At 44.7% G+C, this 21,598-nt stretch overlaps 1 protein-coding gene across 1 annotated transcript in view; it reads right to left on the bottom strand.

The window, feature by feature from the left end:
• The window catches only part of BRINP1 (BMP/retinoic acid inducible neural specific 1), an 81,128-nt gene that overhangs the window by 23,018 nt on the left and 36,512 nt on the right, over positions 1-21,598 (bottom strand). Inside the window, exon 3 of the mRNA XM_008491411.2 lies at positions 961-1,151. Within this exon, the coding sequence (XP_008489633.1) occupies positions 961-1,151 (191 nt within the window). The remainder of the gene's footprint in view (positions 1-960; positions 1,152-21,598) is intronic.

Consider the following 21,598-nt stretch of genomic DNA (forward strand, 5'->3'; position numbering starts at 1 on the left):
CAAAATTCTCAGGGTGGCACAGCTGGAGGTCAGAAACCTTAGAAGAAGCAACAGCAACAAACTACTAAAATGAAGACCTTTTACCACTGCAGAGCCCCTCTTCATAGTTCTCAAAAGAAAGGCATTAAAATGCACACCCCAAAGGGGAAAAAAAGAATGGTGAAAAAGAGTGCAAGGGGATGGAAGGGAATCAGCAGAAAATATCAAGAGGTATCACTGATTTTCACCCGTTTTCACTACTTGGTACTCAAATTGATGAGTTTTTGCACACACACAGTCTTGGGGCATCACTGACACATTCTGCCACACACACGAGTATCTCTCTAGCCCTTGCATATATATTTTGAATTTTTCTTAACTGTTGTTTTTTCAAAAGTCTACTTTCATGTTCCCACTTTCACTTTACACATTCAGAACAGACCATTCTGGCCATCTCTTCTCCTGCTGGCCTGTGCTCCCTGCCCAGCTCCTTGAACTCCCTTTTCCTGGAGCTCTTTAAAATCCCTCAAGTTCTAGCAAGAAGGGATTTATTTTATTCTATTTTTTATTTCTTTTTCTGGTTTCATTCTGAAAAAAAGAGGCATCATCATGTTCTATTGCCAAATGAAGGGCAGGGACACAGAAATGCCAGCCAGGCTCCCTGGTTATCTCTCCACACACGTGTGGACACAGGATGCTGTTGGAGGAGCCCAGCTGCACACCTACACAGATACTGAATTCATTTGCAAAAGCTCTGGGTTGGTGGGGGATTTTTGTTTGTTTAGTCAGGCTTTTTTCTTGTTGTTGCTTGGGTTTTTTGTTTGTTTGTTTGCTTTTTAACACAGATCTGATGGGCTCTGGTTGGGAAAGCTGCAGCCTGGCTCGATGCCACCACTCAAGCTCCACACGATGTGCCCGAGGTGCCTTCACCCACCCCCCCCATCACTGCCAGAGCAGCAAAGAGCCCAGGTTGCCACCTACCTCCCAGGGTGGCAGAGATGAGGATGTGGGTGCCGTACTTTTTGATGATGGTGTCGATGAACTGCTGTGTGGTGGGTCTCCTGCCCAGGAGGCGGATGCTCCTCTGGAACTCAGGCATCAGGGGCAGGGGATTGTGGAGCAGGTCCCTCCGCTCGATGGCTGTGTTCCTCACCTTCCAACGGGCAAACTCCCTGTGTGACAACAGAGGAACAGAACAGAGGTGAAGCTTCGAGTCTGGAGGGGCAGGGAGAGTCACAGAGGGAAGGATGGCAAAGGGGAGAGTTGTGTTGGAGACTCCACATGGATACCCATGTGGCTAGAGGAAAAGCAAAGACATTACTGCACAATAATAGCAGACTTTGAGAATCAGGAGCGTTGCTGATGGGGGCACAGCCTCCAGAGATGTCTGGCAGAGGGCTGGGTTCCCTTACAAAGAAAACAGCCTGGGCCTTTCACCCTCATACACTTTGAGATCTTCATAAAGCAACAAATCCTGGGGTCTATCAGCAAAAGAGCTGGTCAAGTTCAACTGAAATGCAGACCAATCTGATCATGGCTTTGTCCCCATGTCTAACAAGCCTTCCTTGTAGCTACTGCTTCTGCAAAGCAAGGCTGAAGGAAACACACTTTCTCCAAACATCTTAATCTTTCAGCACCAGGGAGTATAGCAAAAGATCATTTTGTAAAAACATTCTGATAAACCATCTAAAAGGATCGATTCCGATAGGAGCAGAGGCCAGGATGGAAATTGAGGGTTTGTTTTTTTTTTCTTTTCTTTTAAAAACCTATAAAGTGATTTTCAAATCCCTTCCTTTAAACTGACAGCATCTGAGAAAAAAGATGTTTGCAAAAGCAGTTCTTTATTGTAGGTATCTATTTTGAAACAACATGAGGAAATGCCTAGAGAAAACCTTGCACACCTGCTATCTAAAAGTCAGGCCTCAAATGCATCACCAGCTGAGCACCTAAAAAATGAGAAAACTATTAATGTCCTTTGAAAAATATTGAGCAAAGCCTTCTGAAAAGGGAAGGATATTATTTATCACCATTCCCCTATGATGCACCTGCACTATCTTAAGCCATCTCCCAGATAATCGAGTCACAGGCTTTCTGTCACTTTTCATTCACTTATTCCTGTAACTCCAGTTTAAGACAAAAATTTAATTTAAATAACAGGAATGACAATACCTGGCACTGACACTGCACTTTCTATCAATGTGTGTCAACCAGCACAGACAATCCCACGTTGCTGGTAGAGATCCTTGCATGCAGGCAGATTTAGGAGATGCTGGGAGTTGCAAAGCCAGGATTCCAAATCAGATTTTTCCTGCCCAGGTTGATTCTACACCCAGTCCACGTTGGGGGTTACGTAGTTATTTTGATTGCACCCCATCACAACACCCCAGGCTGCCTAACAGCAGTTGCATTCATTCCAAAAAACAAACCACCAGCATTTTGACTCCAAATATCTCCTTACACCTGAGCTAATTCCCCCTCTGTAGCTTCTGTGCTTTCACAAGTAAAAAAGCCAAAACAAAACAGCTCTGTTGCTACATCTTATTAGTCCTTAGTGCCAAACCTTGAAATCTGCATAAACTTTGCTCTTTCCTAAAAAAACCTCTGTCAAAAGGCCAAATAAACCCCAAATCCCCATACACCAGCATCTTAATACCAGCTGTGGAGAAAACATAGACCACTGTCTCTAAAGTTGTCTGCAGGTAACAAGTTACATTACCAATGTCCCCACAGTCACTGTATAGAGGTTTTTTTCTCTGCTGTCCCAGAATAGTGTAAGAGTCCTGTACTTAGTATCTGTAGAAGAGATGTTTAGGGGTCCCACCATTGATTTGAATGATAGAAAAAACCTTAAAAGTAAAGGCAAACAGCTTCTGACACTACAGAGGGGTTACTCTAATAATTTTTTTCAAGGTAGCAATCCCAAATCCTGCTATTCAAGGAGTTTCCCTTTGCATGGAGGAGGAACGAGTCCCTTCCACAGTGACACTGCATGGGAAGATGCAGATTTGGATGCTGAAAGGCACCAAGGTTTTACAACAGAGGTTCCCATGTCCCTATCAGAAAGATCCTACCTGGCAAGCACACAGAAATCCTGTCATCTGTGCTTCACCTATGAAAAGGTAATTATTCCTGTAAAACTCAAGCACTTTTGCTCTCATATTACTGCTTCCCACAAGCATTATTGGGAAGATTAGAGCCCTCCAGAGCCAGCCTGGTTTCAGAAGGGGCTGGGGGATGCTTTTTGTTCCCCAAAGTAGTACAGAATTTGCTTTCATTTCTGCCAAGTTACCTATTCCAAAGCAAAGACCATAAAGTCGGAACAGGCAGCTGACCAAGTGAGACCCTCCTGAGCTATCAGCACCCAAGCTGATAAGCAGAATGTTCAAAAGAAAATGGTGTAATTTTTTTTTTTACATCAGGTCCAACATCATCTCAGGACACCACTAACAAGAGGCAAAAAGAAGAGTTTAAAACAAATCACTGCCATATTTTCAACCTTGCCTGCTGCCAAGGAACAATTCTAATCACTCTCCATGCCCTTAGCAGAATCCACATGTCAGCATCAAACTGCAGGAGACTTTTTCCACTCAGTTCTTGTGTGCCAACCCTCCCCAGGGCTTCTACTCCCAGGGCATTCACTGAGGTGGAAGCCCAGCTCTATTATACTCTCCAAGTGCTTGGATCTGTGGCTTTCATAGCTGATGAGAAAAGCTGAGCAAATATGTTAGGATGAATAATTTATGCAACTAACTTAGATATTTATCTTCTGCTCATAGAATATCCATGAGCCAGTTGCAATTCCCTCTAATTTATGCATTATTTGGATTTACTTGGTGACATTTTTCAAGTTGTATATTTTTTTTATAAAAGTTTTGCAGCCTCTTTGGCTGGACTCTTACTTTGTGTGCTGTTCATTGGTTGGAACTGGTCAAGTAAATGATGTGGTATTGTTAAGCTCCCTGATTAATGATACAATATATTTTAAACTTGGCTTCCCCAGTTGCAGAATATTTTACATTGCAAGCACTTCTCTAAATACCAGCAAGCTTCCAAGCAGCCTAGAGATGCAAAATGTGCCCAAGGCCAAGATTATGGTAATTTTGGAGAATAGACTTAACTAGAATAGATATGGCTAGTGAAACCATTTAGAATTATTGAGGTGACTGAGAAAAGAAAAAAACCTCTGGCAGAAACAGTACAGCTCCAGCCTCAGGGAATGATCTAGTCTGTAGCTCCTGAAGTCTGAAGAAACACCTCCAAGAACAGGTTTTCGATTAACTTTCTGTGCTAGAATTAATTGCATTTTCTGCAGAAGTAGCTGCTAACTGCCCCAAACTGAATCCACCACTGAATCCTTGGATTTCTGAAACTCTACCAAAGCCTCAGATTCAGCAATGATGTGTGCAGGAGGGCTCTGCAATCTTTGCTCCTAGAACCATCACTGGAGGCCATTTCACTGATGCTTCTCAGGATGCTTCTCAGGCCACCAGTGACACCACAGTCTCCATGCCACTGCCTGGGTGAGACCTCCAAAGGTCTCAGGGGACTTCAGAAGAAAAAAAACATTGCCCTGTTGCTTGCTCCTTTCCCAGGTGAAGAAGTTGCAAAGACTTGACCAGGATTATGATGGCACCCCATGATCCATGATTCCTCTGACCCTCAGGGGAAATTCCAAGTGAGGATCTGAACTTCTGCCAGCAGGGAAGCTTTTAAGGGCTTGGGAATGCTGATAAAACCTCTAAGCAAGGAGGAAGAGCCTGGATTCCTGTTGTAGAGATGGGATAAGAAACAACCATGACCTAATGTTGGGGGAGAGGCACTGCTTGTGCTCTCAGGTCTCAGCAGGGCTGACAGCCCATCCTGATGTGGGACATAGCCAGGGAAATGCCTGCCAGGTGGGAAGGAGAAGATGCTCTCTAATGCTTGGTGAAAACACCAAGGAACCCAGAATTCTAATGATTGGAAGAGGTAGGAAGGGCTGATGTCTAAAGGAGAGAAGAGGGATGAAGAGCTGCCTCAGGGGGGCAGATGCACACATTCCAGTCCTGTCAAAGCAAAGGAATGGATTTTCTGTGCATATGGCTATAGCTGAGAAAGTTCTTGCCCCTTCAGAGCTTGTGTTAATCAGCTGGCCACCAAGGCCATGAATGTCAGCCAGAGGGAGCCTCTGGGGATGTCTCAATGTTCATTAGCACAATGACCCTCTCCAGGGAAACAGAAAAAGAGGGGGAAACATACTGAAGAGGGAGAAAAAGTAAAAAAGCCTGGAATCACCCAGGACCCCCCCCCACTGCATCAGCAGAGAGGCTGGGGGAATCCAAGGACTTGAGTATCTCTGCCCAGGGAGGGAAGTCTGAAAGAGAGAAGCCATCAGAGGAAATTAAAATCCCCATCTTCAAATGGCCAAGACAACCAAAGGATGGAAGTAAGGAAACAAGTTCAGTACAGACCTCAGGGTCTGGCACTTGAAACCAAAAAGAAATTTAATGCATTAAACAATGATCAAGACAGAGTCAGTTTGAAAAAAATGGGGGGGAAGAGGGGGGAAGCAGAATAAGCAGCCTGTACCTGTCATGCTGACTAGAAAACCCTCTTCCAACTGCTGGATGCATTGCCTGCATGTCAGGAGGATCCCCAGGCAGAGACAGAGAACTCCCAGAGCCTTCTTGCTCTCTTGGATTTTGCTGCAGATGCAATGGCACCATCCTAAACATGTCTCTGCCCCATGTTTTCATCCAAGCACCTTGCAATCACCAAGACAGTTTTGGGCACCCCTCTGTGCCCACTTGCAGACAAGTGTTACTAGCTGTGAGAATGAGTGTGAACCAACCCAGACAGATTTTAGGCTTTGCCCAGGTATAAAACAAGTTTTGTGTTAGCATCAGGAACTTTAGGATGAGTCCTCCAGAATCCTCCCGGATGCTCCTAAACAGAGCTGCTGGTTTCAGGGTTTTGTTTTGTTTTATCTCTGCATTTCTCAGCTTAATTGTCCCATCATGGGCTGCCCACAGTATCAGTTCTCCTCACTCCTCAAGGTGACATCTCTGCCAGGTTACCCAGAGCCCTTGACTCAGCAAACACTGCCACAGGGGCAGGGTACAAGCATGCAAACACCTCTCCAATGCTTATCACCAAATCCACTGCTCATCCTTCCCTGCCAAATCACCCTTTGTGGTGTCTGTGCAGGGTCTCAGTGACTCTGATGGGGTCAGTGATGTTTCATCTCCAGTCTGTGCCCTCAAAATGCCACCAGCCCCAAGCTGAGCACTACGATATTCCTGGAGCAGCTTCCTCAGCAGCCTGGCTGTTTCTCTATCTAGGCCAGCATGAAGAATCAGTCTTCAAAGCTGAGCTTTTCAAAGGACCTACAAGATTTAGTTTCCTGTGCGGGTTTGGCACTCATCCCCCCTAATCTATTTAAGAAAACTCCAGTCTTTAGATTCAAACTAGGTCCAAATTAACAGAGGGTGAAGCTCTGCCATAAAAAACCCCAAAACAAACAAACAAACAAAAATCTAATTCCAGAGCAGTATGAAAAAAAATTACTTAAGCTGAAAATCTGACAGCACTTTGCATACCAACCAGGTGAGCAGAAGGGCTGACATATGACAGCTGGCAGGTGAACAAGATAAATAAATTGACTATTGACTGCAGCAGTTTTATTCTTACAGGGGCATTTACCTGCCTAGGACTGAACCCAAGGACAAGACCCTTGGTGTTTGGATCATTCAACAGGATCATGTGGCAGAAAGGCAACAGCATTGTTGGATTACTTACTCCTTCACCTGTCTCCATGTGCCAAAGGAAGAATCTGCTGTTGTTTTTCCTGGATCCATACTTGGGCAGTGTATTTGGTGCTAAAACCTCAACTACTCCCCCCTTTCTGGGCAATCATGTGAGTCTCTTGCTTTTTCCTATTACAGTTTGTTTATATCTCTGATATTTTTATTTAAAATATTAATTTTTTCCAAGGTTATAAACATGGAGATTTTTTTTTTTTTTTTTTTTTTTTTTTTTTTTTGTAGGAGCTGGAGCTAAATAATAAATCCAGAATGAAATGAAGTCTACAAGAGGAAAAAGAAAGAAGATGACTTCCAAGTTAGGAGGATTTCATGTGACCTTGAAAGTATCTGGGTAAACAGATTGTTCCAGCAGCAAATTAAAATCCAATCAGATAGACATGACTCTCAGTCTTGTGTTCTCTGTTAGGAAGGGACTACATTTGGGTCTCTTAGGAGGCAACATATAATTGTTGGGTGCTGAAAAGATCAATTTGTTTAAAATAAGATGAAGCTGGAATAAATTTACTACTGAAGAGTCAAAGCATAGTGATTCAGCACAGGTGAGTACACGTTAAAAGGCAGGTCATTAAATTGGCTCATTATTAAGTCTGCTTATTATTAAATTTGATCATAGCCAGGACATGGCACTGATTCCTAGCTCAGATTCAACTCCAGACACAGCTGCCAGTCCAATAAGGCAATCAGAAGCAAACATGGTAGGTTACCATCCTTTCAGCTGTCACCTCCAAGTTCCATATTCATGAATCCTCAGCTAACACACAGTAACTTCTAAACTTCTTCAACAGAGTAAACACACCATGTACCTTCACCTGGCATTTACTGATTTCTCCCCCTGTTTCCCCTAAGTCAGCTACAACAACTCCCATCACATCCAGCAGGTTGCAGTGCAAACTGCTTGGGGGACATTTATTCCATTCAGCTTTCCCCATCGTGTTCCTCTTGCAGACTTCCCTGCAAAACTCAGGCAAAAGATAAACCCTTGCCAGCACCAGCCTACTTCAGCCTTCTCCACCCTCCAGACTTACTTGTAAATAGTTCCCATTACTGTTAACACCACTTCAGCACTGGGCTGATGGCACTTCTCCTGAGCCACTACAAGTTAGGCACTGGTTGATAGGAGCTGCTGGAAGCCAAAGTGACATCTCTGCAGGAGCTCCCAGCGTTGTTAGCACCACCACAGCTTAACAAACATTACCAACAATAGGAGAGGTTCTGTTCTCTTGCTGTTTTCTTCCTAAAAGGTTACCTAGACCAGACATGGCTTATTAAGCTACTAAAAGGCTGTAGGGACTTGTGCTGCAAGCACTGGAATGGTCAGAGACACCCATTCCTTCACTGTGAATTATGATAAAAATCACAAGAGATGCATCCAGAGAAATTCTCCACCAGAATACCTGAGGTAGCTTTGAGAAACTCATCTATGAATCAGGCATTTTAAACTCTGCAGTTATGATTATTACACCAATATTTTTTAATAGCGTTGTCTCCTGGGTTTATGTTTCCACGAGTCTGACCCAGAATTCAGGATCAAGAAGATCCTGGGAAGTCAAGGAGCCATCAAGAGGATGCTTTCAAAGAACAGTGCTTTAGATGGAAATATCTGAGTCAGAGATGAAATTTTAGACAGTCCTGAGGAAGCCTGGGATAACAGATACAATTTTGGGTTGTCTTTTCCATGCTTCTTTCAGTTCCTTTCCTGTACACTCAACACATGATCTTTGTCCAGAGAACTGATGGCATACATCAAAAATCAGCCAGCAGCAGGCTGAAAGGGAAGCCAAGACACAGGAAGGTCAGACAGGTAACTAAGGTTATATAGAAGCATGGGGCAGGGAGAGAAAAGGGTTCCAAATTGTCCTGTGCTGTAGCAACTGTTATGGAGAAAACAAAACACAGCCCCCAACCAACCAACCCAAAGACCTCTCCACACTGAAGTGCCTGGGCTCTAGTAGGTTGGAGGACTAAACTCTTGATGAAGTCCTTCCTTAGATGGCTAAATAGCACATAAAAATATTTAATTCTGTTACTTTTGAAAGTGAGTTTGAAATAGAAGACAGGGAGATTTATAGAGCAGAGAAGTCACCCAGGGGAGGACAGGTCCATGCTAAGTCAGTTTTTACCCTGTGGAGCCTCTCAGCAAGCTCGAGCTGCCCTAATTCACTGTCTGGATTGGGTCACAACTGTCTGTAAATGTTCATGTGAGCACAACTCTGTGGATCAAAGGCTGCAAGAAGAACATAATTAGGAACAAGTCACTGCATTACATTGCATTCACATCAGCTCCTGCAAATAAAGGTGTGTGGACTACAGGCTTTTTTTCCTTATGTCAGCTGTAGCAAGCTGATAACCTCAGCCTGTGACACCACAATCCCAAGTTTTGCTCTTATCATGATTCATATTTCATTTGGATGAAAAACTGTGATGAATGTGGACTTGAACCCCCATTTCTCATGCTCCAGTCCAGGGTACCTAACTACAGCACTACTGGCAACTTAAACACAGAATTTATCAATACCCAGAAGGCATCAGAAATTTAGCCTTGATTGCCCTTTTACTCAAAAAAAGCACAAAATTTTCTCCAACACAGCATGAAACCATGTTTCTAAACCTGAACTGTTGTTAGAAAATGGAGCCATCACCCCCCTCTGGTCAGTTGTGCTACTCACTTGGCAAAGGCTCAAATTCACCATGGCAGGAGAAAACAAATAGTAATAAAAAAAAAAAAAAAGAAATTATGTTTAAATCCAAAATCCCTCCTACACCCAAGCTGTGCCCTCAAGGCAGCCCTGGCAGAGCCACCTAGGCACAGCCACCAGCTTTGTGGGCTCAGCAAGAGCAGGCAGTGAAGGGAAAACTGTCCCCTCCTGCCCACCCCCTCGGCCCTGAGTCATCCTCAGCTGATGAAGACAAAAGTGATCACACAACACAGGTGCTGGTGGGCAGCTTGGATGCCTAAAGGCATCCAGTTGGCAAAGCCACCTGCTTATAGCAGGGAGCTCCTGGAATAGACCAATTGAGGGGCTTCTATCTGCGTTGAGTGAAGGGGGACCATACCCTTCAGATGGAAGAAGGTGCTCCAGGCTCCACAAGGAGATTGCCCAGGGAAATTATGACTTCCAAAAATCCAACAGGACAGAGGGACCAATCACTGTCTGCTCTTAAAGGCATACCCAGATCCAGCCCCTGGTCACCAGCCTCAGAATAACCCAGGAGATGTGATGAGGACTGGCATCCTTCCTTCCCCAACCATTGCAAGGGATCTTGCAGGAAACATTTGTGAGTACATGGGGGAGGAAGGAGAGTGCAAGTGAACAAAATCTGTCTTGCTGTTGGAAAATAAAACCACCCTCCCACACTGTCCTTGCTACTTTCTTCCTACAATGTTGTGACATTATTTCCTCCAACCTAGTTTAGGAGAAAACAGTGGTTCCTCCTCACAGTTCCTCAGGACACCCAGTTCTGTGCCTTCACCCTAAGACCTCTGGCTCCACATCCCTTTGGTTTTCAAGCTGTGCTATTGCACTCAGCCCACCAAAGGTTGTTATTTTAACAGTGACATCCAACTAGCACGGATAGCAGGTCCTCTAAGTATAAGATTGAGATGGTACCTGGGCCTGAAATGATTAGCAAAAGGCATAAGGTGATCACTGAAGTGCTAGAAAAATTGGGCTGCAGAGTATAGCTGCAGCAAAATTCAAGACATCCATTATCAGAGACATTTGTGCTCTATTCAAGATGAAAAAAACCAACCAACCAACCAAAAAAACAACCAAAAAAACTAAACAAAAAAATCCGTCCCCAAAAGCCTGTGACATTTCAGAATTACAATAAAATTGACAAAAATTTTCTCAAGGAAAAAGGTGACCCATTTCCTCAGACTACATCCATCTTTAGCAAAAAAAAAAAAAAAAAAAAAAAACCTGAACACAAGAAGTAAGAAAGCCTTGAACATTCCCTGGTTGCACCAAAATCTCATTTCAACAAAAATCAGTTCTGATGTATTTAATTTTCATTCCTAGTCATGCCATTTCAAGCTCAGACATGTTTTGATGGAGGAAATAAAAAGACTTCAATAAAATAGAAATTCACAAACTCTTGAAGAAAGGCAGTCTTATTTTGCATGCTGCAAAGTGGCCTGCAACAAAAAGACAACCATGCTTTCATGCAACATTTCATGAAGGAAAAGCTTTATTTTTGTCCTCTCCTATCCAGGGAGTACAGACAAGCAAATGCAAATGCTTTTGGGTTTCTGGGATCCGTTTGTGAAGCTTGGAAGCACTTGGTTATGCAGGCAGGTGCTCAGCAATTTCCCCATCATGAGTCATGTTTGTGACTTTGATACATGGATCTCAAAGCACTTTTAAACAAATATGTCACTGTAGACAGAGAAGCTAAGACAGCAAGAGATGAACAACTTTTCCAAGGAAGAAATCAAGCATACAGCACAGCCATGAACAAAATTAACCCAGTTCTGGAGCCAGGACAAAGAATTTCACCAGTGAAGATGGAAACAGAGAGAATCACAGACTTGGTCAGGTTGGAAAAGAGCCTTAAGATCATCCAAACATTAACATAACATTTTAGATTCAGGGAGAGCAATGGGCAAGTTTGGCAGCTGCCTGCACCCATAGCCCCTCAGCTTGCTGGGTGCTTTGCTTCCCACATCAAACTCTGTCCTGCCAAGAGGAGCAGTGGTGATGTGCAAAAGGAACCCCACATCACCCCCTGGAGAGGACAGAAGGGGCAGAAAGAAACAAAAATCACCAAAAAAAAAATCACCACTGAACCTCAATTCCCAAATCCCAGTCCTTCAGGGAGGACACAAGAGCCATGTTCTGCAAAACACGCCTGGCCCACACCACAGAAAGGGTGCTGGACATGTTCTACAGCCAGAGAGAGAGATATCAAATGCACACCCCTGGCATTTATCTTCTGCTAAGTAATAGGACCCTAAAGGCTGCAAAATCAATCTAATGAAATGCAGACCACATCCTTCAGGAAGGTTAGGTTGATTACTGACTCTGTTATGTTCAAATCAGCAAAGAAAATCATGCTGGATAGTCTGGAAGAGAAGGTTAAAGACCTCTAATGCCTCCAGCTATGGGAGCCTGCCCCACCTCAGGTTGGGTCTGTCTGAATGCCCAGCATTTTACAAATGTATCATAGCCAGGCAATACAGGAGGCTGTTTTAGTATAAAAAGGACCACCAGAGCACTTGCTGAGCTCACTGAGCTACAAGCACACCTAAGAGAGGTGAGAAGGTTTGTTCAGTCCATGCTGTGAGCATGAATCCTGCAGCAGTGTAGAAGGAAGAGTGCAGTGAAAGAGCAGTGAATGCAAACTGCAAACTCTCACAATGCAGAGGGAGCCACAGAAGAACCTGGCTGCACAAATCACTGCAGTCAGCTACAAAGGAAAATCCCCTCAAATGCAAAGGTTCAAGTGTGAACATCAGGTCCTGGAGAAATTAAGAGCAAAACCTCCTCAACTTCAGTGCAGACAGCATCCAGCAAAGGCAAACTCAAGGCCCAGCAGGTTTCTGGGTGGTTCAAAATCCAGGGGTTAGGACAGAGACCTGGAGCTGAGCTCTGCTGCTAAGCAAAGGGCACCTGCCCCTACGTGGAACTCAGAACCCTCTCCTGCAGGGCAGGATGAGGCCAGCTGCAAGGATTTATAGCCTCTACATTCAAGGTCTATTTAGTCAGCTGTGTGAGGGAGGTTGGGTTTATGTTAAGGTTTTGTTTGTTTGTCTGTCTGGTAGTGGTGATTGGTTTTTTGGGTTTTTTTTGGTTGGGTAGTTTTTTGGTGTTTTGTTTTGGTTTTAGGTTTTGGGGTGTTTTTTTTTTGAAGGTTTGTTCTTTCCTAAAGGCTCTTACATCTCATTTTTTCATTTGTGCCAAGCCACAGCAAAAGGGAAAAGCTCTGGGCTTTTATCCTGGCTCAGAAATCCTTTGCTGAGTCTGGGGCTGGTTCTTCCCCTTTGCCTGCACTGCTTGCTTTCATGCCAGGCTTTATTGCTTGTGCTAAATGAAAGTCAGGACCTGTCTGAGGCAAGGGACTGGGAACTGAGTCTGGGGGGATCAGACACCACAGAAAAGCACAGGAGAAGGACTCCCCTCCTGGCTGTTTCAGGGGATTGGGCAAAGTAAAAGCACCTGCCCTGGCTGAGCCCCTGGCTGAAGAAGGGATTAGGAGTTGCTGCTGTTGCACATCTGAGCCTCTGCTCAGAAATAATGAACTGGACCCCAGAATTCTGAAGCCCATACATATGTATATATTTGTCTACTGAACAAAACAACAATATCTGCAATGCTTTCTATTTGCCTTCTGGCTTTTGAGACTTAAAGACTCATATTTTCTGGCTTTTCTTTGTAATCCTAAAAGGCAGCCTATTCTTATTTTTTAAATGGAAGTTGTGAGTTATACAATAATATGGCTTGAGCCTGGAGTACTTAAAGACAACAGGAAAAAACCTAGGATGAATCCCCAGCCCTTACAAATACTGGAGGAAAAAAATAATTAAAAAAAATAGCTGTGCTGTCTGGTAAAGAGCTGGTCTCAATGTTTCCTGCTGCTGACTAGAAAACTCACAAGTCCCAGGGTCCAAGTCTGCCTCTTGGCCATGGGTTTCTTAGTTGTCCCCTGGGCTGGGGGGAAATGCCACGGTAGCTGAGCTGCTGCTCAGGCCAGCAGGATAGCAGGATGCTTTGCAGCTCTGTCCTCATGCTGAGGCATTCAGATCTCTTCCTTCTCTCTCTCCCCCCCTTTTTTTTTTTTTTTTCGTTGGGGAGGGGCTGGTGGAATTGCTTCCCCTCTTCATGCTTCCCAGCCCTCCTTCCTTTTCCTACTCTCATCCAGCTCTGCACTGTGCTGGGCAGCACAGATTTAGGGTCCCAAGCCCATATCCCTGTGGCAGGATGTAGAACCTGGTGTAAGCCCCAGCCTGTCCAGGGGCTGTAGCCTGGTGCGGGGGGAGAGGACCCTGGAAGTGCCTCCAGTGGGAGGAAGCAACTATAGGGTCCTATGCAAGAGCATCACCCAGAGGCCTCCTCAATAAATGCACCTTCATCTCTCTCAAACCCTGTCCCTGCAGCAGCCCTGCCTGTCCCTGCTCCCTCTTCTGCTGCTTCCCAAGCCCAGATGCTGGCGAATTCGCAAGAAGCAGCGAGTCCAGCCCGAGGGGTCATCCTGCAGCTCTGCTCTTGCTCCTGTTTATGCTTTTTCCCAACAAGAGGAGATCTACCGGGTATTCCCACTTCCCTGAGCCTCATCCCCTGCCCAGCAGTGTCAGGCCAGGCAGGGGCTGTATTTAAAGCTTCAATCTGCCCGGGCACTGGAGCGTTGCAAGCAGCTCGCTCATCAGCAGCTCAGAGTTTCACTGACAGATTGTTTGCTGATTCTGTTTGGCATTTTATGGTGGCTGCATAGAAAACTGATTATAAAATTATGCTTGTGTTCCATAGATTATACCTGGGACTGGCTGGGGAGGTTGTGGAGTAAGGGGCAGGGGTGATGGAGTCAGATGGACACGGCTGATGAAAGCCCCTGCCAAGGTGACATGGGCCAAACAGTGTTTGCAGAGGTGAAAACAGGCGCCCCCTGATCAGCCCTGGGTTATCTTGGGGACAGTGTAGCTGCTGCAGTTCTCCTGACCAGCTCTGTGCTGCACACCACAGACAAAGGTTCCAAACACAGCTTCCTTTTATATTAGATGAATGCAACAGTCCCTGCTGCTATTAAAATCTGTGAAGTCTTTCCTCCCAATAGCCCCAGGGTAGAGCCTGCCATCCAGTTACACCTGGATCAAGCCCAACAGCCTGTGGTAGAACTTGAGAGAATCATTATTCTTGTTTTCAGGTGTTGTTTGGGTTCTGGGAGCAGCCAAGGCCTGGGAGATGCAGCCTGCAAAAGGACTGCACGTGGTCTGGAGGTTTAGGTGCTTCAAATGGCAAAATGCTGTGGCTGGGAGGGTGGGAGAGGGGACCAGTGACCCTGGGGAGTCTTTTTAGACCTGTGTTCCCTGGGTTGTAATATCAGATGCTAAAGTCTCTCTGTCCTTCCACCATCTTCCCTGTAAGCCCCCAAAAATGGTGCCCTGTGAGAGCAGCTTGGCATGGCAGGAAAAGAGGAGACACTCTGCACAGGCTATGCCATAAAAATAAAGCCAACCCTTTTCTAACAATGCTTTTCCCATCTTCCTCCTAATTACATCTCCTGGATGCCTCCCAGAAACACACAGAGCGCTATGACCAGGGTCTGCCCAGGATCCACCTTCCCTGTCCCTTGGAGGGCTGAACACAAGGACAAGCCTTTTGTCTACTGCTTGTCTCAAGCATTCCCAAAAGAAGGAAAGGCTTTCAAAAGAAAAGGTCAAGCAAGAAAGCAAAGTATCACCTCAGGAGAGACAACTTGACATGGCTTGGGCATGAGGTGGAAAAATGCTATAGCCTCCCTCCCTCCAGAGGTGTTTCTGGCCTCCAAAACACAGATTTCAGGAGGGGGTTCTTCTGTTCCCCCCATCCCTGAGCAGACAGGGCTGCTAGATTCTCCTGTCCACTTCCACTGCTCATCTACTTTTCAGCACCTCCCCCTTGACCCCACTTTTCAGGTGCTGGTGGTGCAAAAAGGCTTCACCTCAGTGAGGTTGGCTATCTGGAACAACATCCATGTATCTCTCTGTCTCACTGACTGTCTCATTTTGGTCTCAGCTGAAATTGTATCTTTTTTCTCTCCTCCCTTGTCTGTGACTCTCTTATTTTCTCCCTCATACTGTCACTGCTGCTATTTGTGATTTATTCTCTGTGTCTGTCCTATTTAATCCTACAAAACGGTTGGGAAGATGGCTTCTGTGGATGATGTTGTAGAAAGCAGAGGTCCTGTCATTTATCCATCACAGTGGAGCTGCTGACTGAACACTGAACAGCACGGTGGAGGATGGAAATCTCACACCAGCACCACGGACATTTTGCTGCCCAATCCAGCCAGGAGCACAGTGTGAAATCACCACAGTGTCTTGAGAAACTGCCAAGGAGATGCTCACGGGGACTTCTGGCTAAAGCAAACATCCTCCAGGATCAGCCTGGGGCCTCTCCTCCCTGCAGCAACCTCAGAGCATCACCTTTACCCCACCAGGACTGGACACCCCTTCCTGGAGGAGCAGCCTGGGATGTGCCAGGTGCCACCTCACCACCTGCACCCAGGGCAGAACACGCTCTCCAGAGCCCACGAGTCCTACACTCTCCTCATTTCTGGAAACCCTGGGATCTGCAGGAGTCAGATCAGCAAAACACGGTGAGTCTGGGAGGCTTCTTCCTACACTGGGATTTTTTATCACGCGAAAGCCACGCTGCAGCTGGTTCTGGGAAGGTCTCTGCCCACACACTAAATAAATTCTGGTGCGGCGCTGCTTCTCTATGGAAACCAGGCCCTGCCTTCCCCTCTATAGGATTTTTCTCATTTCAGGCTCCATAATAAATTAACGAGAAGATGTTTTCGTTAGCACCAACCATAGGAGAGACTCTTTTCTGTACTCGATTAATCTTTAGTGATCTATATTAAATATTTATCTGAAGAAACAAGGCCTGTATTGCAGCAACATTTTCTATTATGAGACTTTATCATATCAAAAGATATTTTCCTGGCGCCGACTCCTCCGTATATACCCAGACAGAATTTCTGATGGAAGGGCACCTCTTTTTTTTTTTCCCCTCTCTTTTTCTCTCCCAATGACCTTTTCCCTCCGTAACAAGCTGCTGATATGTTAGAATTTACTGGGTTATAAACATTTTTTATCGAGTAGGAGGAAGCTGGGTGATTTGGCATCAGCTTCCCTAATAAAACCCAGAGGAGAGGCTGTGATGTTTGACACCAATAAAGCCACAGAAGAGGCTGCAGCCCTCTGGGATGCTGGTCACGAATGACAAGGGGACTCAGTGAGTGTTGGTCACGTAGCTTCGTTCTACTGAAGCACTTTTGGAAGGAGGCCAGCTTGCTGGCACAGAAGAGGGAGATGGGAGGGAACTGGTAAAGGGCTCCTCTGTTCTTTCCCAGCATTAACTGAAATGGTGTGATTTATCACACGGAGCACTGAGCTGGGATTCCTAAACCCTCTTTTCCTGCAGCTGGGAGGTGGAGAGGGACCAAACAGTTGAGATAACGAAGTAGGGATGAGGACCTTAGTGTTAAGTTCAGGCACTGGTCCTATAAGAACACAGAGAACTCAGATCACAGTCTGATCTCAAATCAGTGATTGAATTTTCCTACCTGGGACAGACCTGGCTATAGATAAACAGAATTATAACTATTTTAATTGAATCAAAAAGGAACCTGTACTCAGGACTCTGTGTGTGGTGCCAGATGCTGCAGAACAACACAGCAAATAAAGATGGTGTGACTTCACCAAGAGCTCACAACCTAATACTTCCCTGCCTCCCAAGGGAGCAGTGATTTAAACTGGTCAATAACTAACTCATTCCACCAAGGCCTGAGTAAATCATCTGATGACTAGATATATACACATGATAAATGCTTAGTTCTGATAATATATGACTGAGCTGTTATTTTGACAAATAGCTAGCAAATAATATATTTGATGAACTACATATTTTACTAAGGATTAATTTATACTTTCGAAACAAACAAAAACTCAGTCTTTCCCTCAGCCATCATAAGGAGCCCTAAGTAATTGCTGCAAAGGGCTCTGAGACCCCTGGATGAGCTGTGTCTGTTACTCCTCCTCTGTCATTGTGCATTTCTAATGATTTATTACCAGGGATAATAAATCAATGGTTATGTCATGGACAGCCTCTTTAAGATTGTGGCAGATCCTGTTCCATAGCTCCTGATTTTATAATGCCCACTAAACTCTACAGGACTTTGGCACTTAGGCAGTTAAGTACCCACACAAAACACTTAAATAACTTTTTTAAGCCTAGGCCAAGCTTATCTGAAACATCATCTGCTGCTTCTGAGTGGAGACAGAAATGTTGTGGCTGGCTGGGGACAGTTTCAGTAGGGCCAGTTACTAGAGGGTGGCAGTCTATAAGAGTTTGTTGAGGCTGTAATTCTCCCTCTCCCTCACTCCTAATCCCATTCAGAAATATAATTTCTGTGAGTTCACAGAGAAGATAAAGGAGCAAGAGCACTTCCTCAGAGCTTTCCTGCAAAGGGGGACTGATTGATTGTGGATTGGACGCTGCTCTGACTTCCTTTCCTAAATGAAAAATTGAGAGCTCTTAAAAATTGAATAAAATATGCCATTCTAAGAAGGATTTCCACTGGCAGGAGCACAATAGGAGGTAGTAGTGAGTTGCTCAATATTTCTATGCGTACTGGCTCATCCTTTACTGCTCAGTCCCTTTGCACTGTCCCTGTGGCACCTGATGATAACTCATCTGTAATTGGTAAGGGCTTCAGTTTTGTGTCTCCAGACAAAGCTTAAATCGCTCACATTTGGGAGAGCTCTGACTTCACTTGTGGCTGCAGCTGTCCAGGAGATTATTCCTCTTTGTAGAGACTTTCAGGGCTGCAGAGTCTGGCTTTGTTCCATGTTGGAAGGATCTGGAACAGCTTGTAATGTTTTCATTAGATAAAATTTTGTCAAAATAGCTCATTTCTTAGAACTCTCTGTTTTGCCATCATCACTAGTGACCAGAGAGGCCAGAACTTCAAAAACTTATTGAATCCAGTTCATCAGCCTGAAACACTATACTACTAATAAGACACAGCAGTTTGACAAAGTCTTACTTCGGAGAAATTCTTTTTCTAACTCACTGGCACAATTTTATTTCACCTCAAATGCAAAGACTTTGCAATCCTGTCATTTGCCTTCCCCCATTCTTGCAGTCACTCCAGAGCTGATCCCCTTCAGTGCACAATCCCCACCATGATGAACAAGAATCCCACCCCAGTGTTCCAGACACTTGCAGGACCATGACAGAGAGCTGAGCTGCTTCTCTTCCAGCCAGCAGGTCTGCAAATAAAGCCTTTCCCTTCAGCTGCTCACTCACAATCATACAAGAGACATCACCAATGGGGTTCGTATTTCCAAGCAGGCAGATAAAGCACTGTCTTTTCTAAAAGACATGATGCAAATATCTCAGTCCCCAGGAGTGAAAACAATAAACTTATTTTTATGAATCTTCTGTAGAAGAAAATTAAGTCCAAATTCAGCTGGCAATTATCCTGTAAGCTTATTATAAAGTAGCATTCAGCCCTTCCACACTTTTCGTTTCTCCTTTGTTACACGCAAGATGAGCTGGTAGGACTTTTTCTGTTCCCTCTTATAGAGATATTTCACAGGGAAATATTCTCAGATTTCCTTTAATCCACCATCAGTCATGCCAGAAGCTTCAGCCACCCCAGTACCTGTGTGCACCTCAGAAATCAGTGCTCCTGTTTGCACAGAGGCTCAGGAACAGGTACAAGCCTGGTTTGGTTTGCTACCTCCTTAACTCTTCAGCATGCGTGACTCTGAGCAGAATATGGAAAGCCTGGGTAAATGTAGAAGGCAAAGCCACCACTTGCAGGTGACAGTGGTGATTCCCCCTTCTTCTTATCACAGCAGCACTCCAACCTTGATGTGTGGGCAAATATTCCAGGAATAAAGTGCTCCTGGGTGGTGCGTGTGCTTCACAGAAACATTGGAACCAATTGTTTCATCATCAAAAAGCTTTTCTCCCCTTTCAGATCTATTAAATTAATCTGAGATAATCCAAGGATTAGCAAAACCTCAGTTCTGGCATTGCAAACTCATTCCCAGGTTTTTGTCTGATGTGCAACCTTGTGGGAGGATGGAAGAATCTAGAATATGTTTCTCTTTGGGTTTGCAATGCTATTGCTCTGCAGCTTGTTTTCCCTGCTTCTGCATGCTGACAAGATTTACTATTATGAATTGTCCCACAAAACTACCTTCAAACTCAAATTTAATAACCAAAGTATTATAAAGATCAATATTATGGCTATTCTCATTCATAAGATTAGCACTAATATAATTTTAAGAACCATTTATGCTGCAGTAGTGACTAGAGGAGAGGAGATCCTCAGCATCTCTACAGAGGAAAAGACACCATTCTCTCCAGCTGTGTACTGAAGTGCAATACTCAATCTCTGGGTCTCCATGGGTTTGGATATTTTATGTAAGTTATCTAACAAGATAACAAACCATCCTTACAATCCCTACAGCCATATTGCTAACTGTTTGAAAATCATGAGTCAGGCTCCAAAAAAGAATTAAGAAATTGGTTTTAAAATTCATGAGATTTTTAAAATCTGATAAACTTCAGAGTTAGAGAGTGATTTTTTTTTTTCCCCCTTCTTCTTTTTTGCCTTCTGCTTTCTGACTATGTAGGAGTCACATTATCAAGTTTTCCTCTGCAATTATGAGGGCCGTAAACTTACTTTAAAAATTGAGTTGAGGCTCTTACCTAATCACAGAGCTCTGGAAGTGTGGGCTTTGAAGAGACACTAAATAGTCTTGAGATAGAGTTTAGGCTGTGTCTCTCCTGCTGAAGCAGTGCAGCCCAGATTCCAAACACCAAACCCTCCCAGGAAGCAGTCGGGAGCCTTTGAGGGATGGGAGGGATGGATCTGAGGCTTTCACTGCATGACTGGGGGGCTGGGGAGGGGGGATGTAAGGGTAGGAAAATAGGGGGAAGGAAGGGGAAAATGCAAAGAGAATATATTAGTCTGATGGGGACAACTTATTGGGCTTGAACCAGAGATTTTCTTATTCCTGCTTTTCTTATTCCTGCCTCTCCTGCTTGCTCTTCATCATGCAACACGCAGCTCTTCCTGTGTTCTGGGCTTCCCTATTAGCCTTACCCAGGCTGTGCACTCCCCAGGGAGAGCCCCAGACATTTGGAATGGAGTAAAAAGTAATGTTCTTTCTGGGTTTTTGCTCAAGAGCTGGAAGCTAACACTGAAATATTTAATGCTGGCTACTCAATAGGCAGGTTTGCCTTTACTGAGAGGGGAAAAAGCAGCATGAAAGAAAAGGGAGGAAAGGGAAAATGAGGTTGGGAAGGAACAAACAAATAATAAAAACACCTCTGCCATCCCACTGAAACCTGTGCTCAGAGCTGGGCTGTGCTCTTGCAGCCCTGCCACTCACTGCCAGCCCAAAAATCCTTTCTCTGCAGCTTGCAATGGGCACTTGTATTCCAGACACGAGGAGATGTCTGGACACCTCAGCAGGTGATTGTAAGAGCTATCACAGGGTCAGTCAGAGTCCAGAGACAGGGCCCAGCTATAAGCCACAGAGAAAACAGCTCTGCCACTGTGTTTTTGTGCTATTCATGGGAGTGAAAGGCTGTTGCAACATCAGGCATGGCTGAGGCTCCAGACCCTGGTGTGGTGGCTGAGAACATGGCCATCAAATAAGGTTCTTCTTCAATGAAGCTTGCTAAAGGTGTATCCCTGGGAGATAGAGAACATCCAGAGGCTTCACCTTAACTGATGTCTACAAAAATAATCATAGAATCACAGAATCATCATGGCTGGAAAGGACTTCAAGATCGTTGAGTCCAACCATCAGTCCTACAGCACCTTAACCACTAAATCAGTTCCCAAACAGAATCACAGAATCATCATGGTTGGAAAGAACCTTCAAGATCATTGGGAAAAAACATCTAGTTGCTCCCTGCCCTTGCTAAAACTGATCATGGGAGAGAGCACAGCATGGTTTTTGGGGTCAGCAGATGCTGCAGGCTTGCACACCATATAGGCATAACCACAGAGTTACTTCAATTTGGGCTACAAAGTTCCAGAAGGCAAAAAAACCTCCTTCCATAATCCCAGAGCAGGGAATTTCCATGTTG

This window comes from Calypte anna, chromosome 17 (genome assembly GCF_003957555.1).
Source record: "Calypte anna isolate BGI_N300 chromosome 17, bCalAnn1_v1.p, whole genome shotgun sequence".
Taxonomy (NCBI): domain Eukaryota; kingdom Metazoa; phylum Chordata; class Aves; order Apodiformes; family Trochilidae; genus Calypte; species Calypte anna.